This window comes from Brassica napus, chromosome C2 (assembly GCF_020379485.1).
Source record: "Brassica napus cultivar Da-Ae chromosome C2, Da-Ae, whole genome shotgun sequence".
Taxonomy (NCBI): domain Eukaryota; kingdom Viridiplantae; phylum Streptophyta; class Magnoliopsida; order Brassicales; family Brassicaceae; genus Brassica; species Brassica napus.
In genome coordinates, this window is record NC_063445.1 from 5,986,818 (window position 1) to 5,996,259 (window position 9,442).

The 9,442-nt window shown below is 34.4% G+C and overlaps 2 protein-coding genes across 2 annotated transcripts; one reads left to right on the forward strand and one right to left on the reverse strand.

Moving 5' to 3' along the window:
- Positions 1-1,010: 1,010 nt before the first annotated feature.
- On the forward strand, positions 1,011-5,113 carry LOC111202843 (interactor of constitutive active ROPs 3-like). Its single transcript, XM_022695872.2, has 4 exons — positions 1,011-1,188; positions 2,763-2,865; positions 3,168-3,342; positions 3,564-5,113. The coding sequence occupies exons 2-4, from the start codon at positions 2,846-2,848 to the stop codon at positions 4,968-4,970; spliced, it is 1,602 nt and encodes a 533-aa protein (XP_022551593.2). The 5' UTR covers positions 1,011-1,188; positions 2,763-2,845; the 3' UTR covers positions 4,971-5,113.
- Positions 5,114-7,047: 1,934 nt separating this feature from the next.
- LOC106385808 (dof zinc finger protein DOF5.3-like) lies at positions 7,048-8,475 on the reverse strand. Its single transcript, XM_013825708.3, has 2 exons — positions 8,250-8,475; positions 7,048-8,057 (listed from the first exon to the last, which is right to left on the reverse strand). Exons 1-2 carry the CDS (start codon positions 8,271-8,273, stop codon positions 7,308-7,310), a joined length of 774 nt encoding a protein of 257 aa, XP_013681162.3. The 5' UTR covers positions 8,274-8,475; the 3' UTR covers positions 7,048-7,307.
- Between the last annotated feature and the right edge of the window lie 967 nt (positions 8,476-9,442).

The following is a 9,442-nucleotide window of genomic DNA, read 5'->3' on the forward strand; positions in this document are numbered from 1 at the left end:
ATTGGAAAATCTAAATAGAAAATATATGATAAAATATAATACATAATGTTAAAATTAAATTATCATTGATCACTAAAAAATCATGATCGTAGCAATAAAAATAGAATTACAAACACATTTATTAAAACCATAAAAACACAATAAGGTGTTATTAAATATACAAAATATAAATTTGACATAAAAACTCACTAATATGACGGAACATCATTTAAATAGATAATTTTATCGTCATAAGCTCGAAAATTTCAAGTTGTTATCGTCACAAGCATCATCCCAAGACTATCTAAAGGTAAGCGATCTATATTTAATTTATTGTTCATACAAATAATACACTCACTATTGCGGGAAAACTACAACTTAGCTTCATCACTAGCAACAAGATTTTATTTTAAAAGCTTAATCAAATACATCAAGCACCTCAAAGGACTAATAACAAGTCAACCAAATAATGAACTCAAGAGCAACTTCACCTATTCAACGAAACAAAAACATCAAGACAAATTAAAGCAATATGTTTCTTTATTTGTATCCCAGCAAATTATTGTACTATGCCTTCGAATATAATAAGTGCATTAAATCTATCTTCATCAATTCATTCACAAATTTTTTCTCCCTAACTAGAAAAAAGTTATAAGACATCCAATCAAATCTTAATTAAAATTAGCAAATACATTTTCAATATTTTAAGAGATTTTCACCTTAAAATTAATGTATTTAGTTAAAAGCATTTTCCGCGCGTAGCGCGGACAAAGAATTTAGTTTTGATATAATTTACGGAGGAAACAAGGGAAGGTTGGCGAAAATAGACAATAAATCAATTGTTGAGAAAATACAAGTGAATAAGAAACTATACAATTAATGTAAATTATACAATTAATAATTGCCTAAAGTGTTGATAAAAAAAAAATGCCTAAAGTAACATAACAAAAAATGTAGTGTATGAAAGATTCCCGGGTCCGAAAACCGGAAATTGAAATTCAAAAATAATGAATGGAGAACACACTATACAGTCAAAACGACAAAGGAGTACGCTTTGTCTGGCTGCGTTTTGGAATAACCTTTTATGTTCCCTTCTCTCCTCTTTTCTTTTTCTCTCAAACTACTCACTGCCCAAACCCACAACACACACATTATACTCTACCCACTTCTCTCTCTCACATCTCGCACTGGTTTACTCTATTGATTCAGGTTTTGCTTCTCAAATCTCTCTCTACCCCTTTTGATGTTTTTTTCCACATTTTTGTTGTTCCTCTGATTTTGATTCTGATCAATACTACCATGAGACCTTTAGCTACACTGCTTTCCTGCAAAAATGTAGTTTCTTTTCCGTGTAAAAAAGTTCCCTTTTTTTTTATATTCCGCATTTTACGTTTCTAGTTTCGTTTAATTGAAGAAAGCTCGAGTCTTTGTGTGTTTTCATTCCTTCATTGTACATGAATGAATATCTTGGGAACTTGAATTATTTTCTCCATGGAATTAAAATATAGGGTTTAGCCTTATAGGAGCTTGAAACACCAAAGATGTCTCCTTTTTTCTTCTTCTTTTATTTTGTGGTATTCTTATTTCAGCTTATAGTTCTTCATATATAGTCTAATTATATATTTAAAAAAAAACTCCTTTTTTCTTTGTTTTTTGTAACTTTTAAGGTTAAATGTTGAAGCTACTTCTGTGCTGCCCTGTGATTGTTTTCTTATGCTTACTTTATGTGATTGCTTGATTCACTCAAGTTTTTTTTTTATAAACTAGATTCTCCTTTTTCTTGGAAAAGTTCATCCAGTAAATCATATAGTATATTTTATTTTATTTCTGCTTGTCTTGTCTTTGAGTTTAGTATTAATTTATATATAAATTTCATGTGAAAGATGTTTAGAGTCATTTGTTATGAATCATGGTAGTAGTTCTTCAACGTCTAAGTCGCCTCCTTTCACGGCAATAATGGAGGAAAGGTTGGAACTTGATGTAAAAAAACGACAGTTTTAACCCCAGCTTGTTAATCTTGTAGGGACATTAATGTAAATCTACCACATTGTGTGCTGCTTGTGTAGTTGTGTGTAGGACCCCTTGGTACCAGCCTTACATGATGATAGGTTGTGAACATTACATAGTCAAGAGGGCAACAAAAGGACGTTTCCTTTTTTTGTGACTTTATATTCAAACTGCTTGTGTAGTTAACATCAATGGTTACAGTGTCATGATATGAGTAGAGTTGGTCTTTCTTTGTTTTGTTTGGGTTTATTTGTGAAACTCCAGAACAAAATACAGTCTTTGAAATCATCATTTGGCGTTTTGGCATTATGCTTTTGGTTCACCTGAGATTTTGACTCTGATTGTATCTTTCTCATTTATAAATTATTGACTAAACTCTTGTATTCTCCTTAGATAAAATATCAAATACCAAGATTGTTTTGTGGTGTTCTAGAGCTGTGATGTGAGCAGATTAGAAATATAAGTAGTCTTAAAAGCAAACAAAAAAAGAAGCCATGCATTTGTTATAAATTAGAAGTTTGATTGTGACAGAATCCAACGTTTCTCTATGTCAACATAAGACATTAGTAGGAAGTGCAAGAAAACATTTTATATCTTCTTTAAAATGTTCATTTTCTAGTAATAGATTAGATTACAGAGGTTAGTATATTTTTTACTCTTTATTCTTTCTTTGTAATAACTCCTATCATGTTTTTTCTGCCATTGGATTTGTTATATGTGTGTCCATCTTTCTGCAATAAATATTCATGAGCTCTCTACACTTCTTGGTGGGTCAGGGCTACATTGAAGAAGCTGGACATATCTTTTCGGTAAACCCAAAAGATACTCATCCTGTGCATTTGAGGGATAATATCACAGTATGATGACCCAGAAGGCAAGGTAAAATCTTGGTTCTTGTCTTTCTATATAGTAGTTTTTTCTTTGCATTTATGGCTTGATTCTTCTCCCCTTGTGTGGTTTTGTTGTGGGATTTGTTTTTTCTACACTGAATCTTAAAGGTTGCATTCTTGTGGTCCTCAATACTTATTGCTTTCTGTTTAATCAAAAAAACCAATCTCAACCTCTAATGATCTGTTACTATTAGTAAAAAGTTTTTTTTTTCCTTTCTCTGGCACATTTGTTTGCAACCGTTGGGTGTGAATATCTTCTTGTTTTTAATCTTTGTGTGTGTTTGGGGGCAGAAATGGATCTCAAGATGTTCCCAAGAAGGTGTCTCCTCGAGCTGCTCGGCCACTGAAGATACCAGCGCTAGAGCCTGACTCCTCTTCATCTCCTGTCTCAGCTAATAGCAGAACACCAAAGGATAAAAGCCCAAAAGTTTCAGACCGTAGGTCTCCACGCAGCCCTGTCTCCGAGGTATGAGCCTCTTTTACTAAAGCTTGTTTCAGATTCAATCTAAGGGTCTTGAAAATGATTTCATAGATTCTCTTTTATTTGCTTGATCCAAAACAAACCTTTCCATCATAACATGTTTCTGTATTGACTTTGGGGCCTATAGCATTTAGTTTGGAGTAGTTGAGAGATGAAAATGCAACTAGTCTGTTTCCATAACACTGCCATGCTTGTTTGTTAAACAGAAGAAGAGGCCAAGCAGAATAACGGAGCTTGAATCGCTAGTCTCTCAGCTTCAAGAGGAGCTGAAGAAGGCGAAAGATCAATTAGCAGTGTCTGAGACAGCAAAGAAGCAAGCAGAGGAAGAAGCAGAAGAGTCCAGGAAAGAGCTACAAGAAGTTTCCTCTAAGCTCCAGGAGACTCAGAACCAGTCTTTGGAAGTTTCAACCTTGGAGGAATGTGATTTGGAGTTTGATGAAAGGAGAGGATTGGCTGTTTTTGTTCAGGAGATCAGACAACTCAAGCTTCAGATCGAGATGGTGGCTTCTTCTGAAGCTGGTCATGTGAAACAGGCGGAGCTGCGTAACTCGGAGATTCACCTTCTGAGGGGAAACTTGATGGACACACTTTTCTTAGTCGAGAATTTTAGGGACCAGCTTAAGGACTGTGAGGTGTCAGAGGCTGAAACCGAGGCTTTAGCCACTGAAACTCTTAGGCAACTGGAGAATGCTAAAAAGACAGTAGAGGAACTGAAGTCAGATGGCGCAAAAGCAGTTGAAAGCTATAAGAAGATGGCTGCAGAGCTTGAACAGACAAAAGCTAGAATGGGATGGCTTGAAGGTGTTGTGACTAAACTTCATGCCAATCCAGGGGATTTGGAAAACAATGAAACTTTGCTTAAAGACTATGAACAAGTATCTTCCTTGAGATGTGAGGTAGAGAGACTGAGAGCAGCTCTAGAAGCTTCTGAACAAAAAGACCAAGAGGGGAACGTAGAGGCTTCTTCTCGGTTAAGGATACAAGCTGAACTCCAGTCTGAATTGAAGATAGCTAACTCCGAGATAGACGAGCTAAAGGCGAGGCTGGTAGACAAGGAAACGGAACTACAGTTTGTTTCAGAGGAGAAAGATAATCTATACTCAAAACTGATGAAGAGCCAGAAAGAGACAGATGTTGAAGCTGAGCTGAAGCAACTAAGGGAGGAGTTGGAGAACCTGAAGGCGGATATGATGGATAAAGAGACCGAATTCCAGATAGTTTCAGACGAGAACGAGACACTGAAGTCAGATATCCACAAGAGGGAGAGAGATGTACAAGACGCGCTGGTGAAGTTAGGGATTGCAATGGAAGAGGCTGACAAGAGTAGCAAGAGAGCGGTTAGAGTCGCCGAGCAGCTAGATGCAACTCAAGCGTCAAACTCAGAGATGGAGACAGAACTCAGGAAGCTCAAAGTTCAGTCAAACCAATGGAGAAAAGCTGCTGAAGCAGCTACCTCCATGCTTTCTGCTGTAAACAATAATGGGAAGTTCGGTGAGAATTGTGATCAGACGAACTCTCCTTACTCTGAGGATGTTGATGATGAAGTGGCAAAGAAGAAAAATGGGAATGTGCTCAAGAAGATTGGTGTTTTGTGGAAGAAGCCTCAGAAATAGCTGGAGAATGACTAATATAATAATAAGAGCCACTCCTGTGACTCTGGTATTGATGTTAATTAGTAGTTTGAACTATGTTCTGGAAGAAAAAAAACACTCGTTCGAAAGATTTGAGCTATGGTAATTTTATGTTTAAGTAAGTATTCGGGAGGGAGACTGTTAATTCTGTTATTGTTGCATGTTAACATCAAAGGCAGCAAAGCCTCTGGCTTAATTAGCATGAACGGAATTATCACTTGGGCCTAAAATAAGGCCCATAACGGCTTCTGTAACGGAGAGAGGAATATTCGGAGTATTAACCAAAGGCCGTGTAGTTTAAATAAGACCACAACCACATAGAGAGGTCTTGAGTCTTAAGAGGAAGGTATGTAATAGTAGAAATGAGAATAATGTGGAAGTATTTTCTGATTCAGATGCTAGATTATGACACAATTTCATTAACCCGACACTCTGATTAGGTTTTTAACCACTAAAACCAACCATAGATACAGTAATTAGGGATCAAATTCACAAAGACCAAAATTATAATACAATTCTACGAGATTAGAGTTTAGTCAGAACAAAAGAGTGTTTGCTTTTGTAACCAAATTGAATAAATACAATTTATCATGGTAAAAAGACAGTTTCCTGACACTAGGTTACTTCCAGGTAAATAGTAAAAACACATTTTTTATATGGTTCATAATCGGTCACAGTTTATTAGCACACAAATGTCAGTTGATGTTTGGATCTTCTCCCAAAATTCATCATCTTCAACACCTATATTAACTTGTTCCAATCCATAACCAAGCTCGGTATGTAAACATAGTGTAATTGGCATATTTGATTCATTAATTTAAGTGCATACTAGATTTTGACCCGCGCTTTCAAAGCGCGGGTTCATTTTTTTTTTTTTTTCAATTGACAAATATTTAGTAAATGTCATATTTCATATATTTGTGTTTTATTTTATAAAAGACTTAAATTTTTTATCTTTCTTTATCGTGTTTCATTTTAAATGACTATTTATGTTTAAAAAATTAAACTTTATTTTTTTAATGAATTAAGTTGGTATAACTCTGATAAATTAATTTTATTATGTGGTTAATATTTTTAATAAAAAAATTATATACTTTTAATAAAGATTTATACTTTTCAATGAAAAAATTCAACTTTTTTATGAATGCTTAAATTATATTAAGAAAAGAAAAAAAATAATTAAGAATGGTTGAAAAAAATTATTTGAACTTGGATTCAATGACCCAAAGGAAAAAAAAAGTGAGAATTGAATCTGATTTCTTAATCGGCCCAAATGGCCCAAGAGAGATCTGATGTGGACAGTGGGCTGGATCCGAAAAAAATGGCACAATATAGATGTGTTATTAATATTAATTGATTGCTCTTAATGAAACATACAATGTTAATAAAGAAATGGCAAACTAAGGTAAAAAAGATAATAAGATCCTGATTTAATAGTATAGATATAATATTAATAATAAGTAATGCGTGTTGCTACATGCATACACAAACGCGTGTTTCTGTATGTAAAGCAAACTACCAACCAACTAAGATATGTTTCTATTCATTTAAAACATTCTCTTAATTCCTAAGTATATATATATTAGCCCATCTAATCAAAATTAGGTTAGGTGATTCATCATTACTGGTCTTACATTCTCACCCCTTAAAAATCAATATAAAATCAAAATTTATCGTCTAAATTAAAATAACTACATAGAGTACTCGTATATTCCATCGCATATATTAAATTAGCGACCAGTCCACATTATACCAATATTTAATCAAAACTATACAACAACAATTACCAAAATTGATCCTTTACGTCACTAAATCAATTAAGTTTGTTGACAAAAAGACAAAACAAATCAATTAAGTAGAAACATCAACGTCATTGACCGCGCCACTAAGAAGCCTCTTGAGAGAAATAACTAGTGGGATTCAGTACTGTGAGAAATTAGGGCTTAAAATTGACATACACAATTCCATTCCTCAGTAAACTATTGTTTTCATTGATATCTTCTCTTTGTTTTTTTTCACCAGCAACTATATGAACTCCATAGACAAATTATTTTGCAAATTTAAAAAACAAAGGAGATGTCTCATTTAAAACATAGTGAAACAATGAACATACAAAAGAAAAAAAACTCAACATTAATTTAGATCAGAAGAACAAACCCCAACCCCATACTTCAAGTTTGAAACTCTTTAAAAAGCCCTAATATATCTATATTTTCTTAACCATTACATAAAATAGCTAGCCCCATCTTTCATCCCAATACAAATATGATATTCAGACCCTAAATTAAGACCCAACTAAAATTGAGGTTTTAATTCGAACTACATTAAAGCACCAGAATTAATATAGTTCATGTTGGTCCAAATCTCTCTCCCTGAATCAATATGATCTACATGACCACCTCCTCCTCCTCCCATGTTCATCTCTCCATTTACTTGCCATGGAAATCCCCATAAGACCTTGTTTGGATCACTCATGGCCATTTCCAAACCGCTGCTCCCGTTTCCAAACACATAACCAGTGTTCTCCTTTTGCTGGCTTGTTCCAAACACACTCTCCATGTCAGACTGATGAGAGCTACCGAACTCTGAAGGAAACCCTAGCTGTGAAGAACTCCCCGGAGGTTGCTTGTTCAGCAGGGCAAAGGCTAAGCTAAGATCAATGTGTTCATTGTTACCGAACCCACCGAAACTCGCCGCCGAGAACGCTTTCCCGTCGTGGGAAGCTGGTTCCGGGGTGGTTCTGAGGCTTCTTGTCGCCGAAGATGTGGACCGTTTGTTTTTCCGGCAGCCGCCTCCGACAGGAATGTTCCTTAGGGTTCCACCTTTTGTCCAGTATCTCTTGCATGATTTGCAAAAGTAGCGGGGCTGAGAGAGGCTGTAGTTGTTGTAGTAGCAAAACTTTGTGTTCGTTGAGTCGCAACGTGGACATCTCAGGGCTAGCTCCGGTGGCTGTGGCCTCGCCGCCCCAGTCGCGGGAGAAGGTTTTTTCTGATCGTGATCTAGTTGTGTTGGGTTTGAACATGGTACTCGCATGGCTTCTCTAGCTTTGTTATAGTTCCCATAAACATCCTTAAAGACAAAGAAACCACATCAAGATTCTAATATAGAAAGAAAAAAAAAAAAAAAAAAGCCATCAAGATTCTAATTTTAATAAACAAAAACAAGTAGTTAGAAACTGTATGTTTCAAAAAAAATTTATTTAGAAATTGTAATGTTTCAAAAAAAAAAGCTATTTAGAAATTGTGGATCTTAATCGTTTACCTGGTGATGTAGCAACTGATCCATAAGAGCTGAATCTGAGACTCCTTGAAGATTATTAGATGAGTATGAGGGTTATGTGAAGGAGCTGGAGATTGTTTCTTGAGATCAGAGAGAATGATGGATATGAGTAGAAACAAAAGGAAACGCCAAGCATATGTATTTATACATGGGAATGTGGGAGGAGAGTGACACGCTATTGTCCTGGCCTCGATCTAATATTATTTATGTAATGTAATATTCTGAGATTTATTGATATTCATAAACAATTGTATGAATAATGTGAACCACAATTCGGAACGTGATTTGGAACAGACTATAAAGCCGCCGTTTATGATTTTTAATATATTTTTACGTAATCGTATCTTACTGTCCATTAATGAAGTATTTTGGACCTCACTGAAATGTTTTGTGAACAGCTAATTAAACAATAAATTACTTGATTACATTTTATAATTGCATAATGATTTTTTCACTGGTGTATTTTTAAAATTTTGTGTACATGCAGTATAACAGGAGGTGACAATTGGATCAATGATTTTGTAGAGTTTTAGATTTTTTTAACAAATATCTCCTTAATATATTAAGTAGTTTGTAAAATGTATTCAACATTTTCTGAAATTATTGAAAAAGTTATTGCATTAGTTATCATAGAAATAAATTTTAAAAATTATTACTGAAAAGTAGAAATTTCCTTTAGAATAGGCATATATAAAAATTGGAATGATTGAGTGAATTTTTTGTTCTTGCTTAAATATTTGAGTAGTATTTGTGGTTTAAAAAAATCAGCATATACAAGTATAACCTCATATGATGGTAAATAAGAAAAATTGAAATGGAAGATTTATATAAAGCATTCTGGATTTTTAATCCTTTAAAATCTTCTTAAGATTTGAACCTATCCATATAAATCAAATCACTAATCTAATATGTCCTCATGTAGAAAGTCAAATAATTTCTGCCGTTTTTAATGATGTCTTAAAATTGTGTGTTTAAGTTATCGCTATGTTACTCCACAATAATGGACGGGTCAAATTCTTTTAGCAGTCAAATATATATGATGATGATGGGTTTCAATCGCTATCAAAAATGTGAAATCGATATACTTGATTAAGATGAACAGTGACCGTACGATGATGGATGAGAGATGGTGTTCTACCTCGGATTCTCATTTCCCACGCACTCTCATCCTCTTT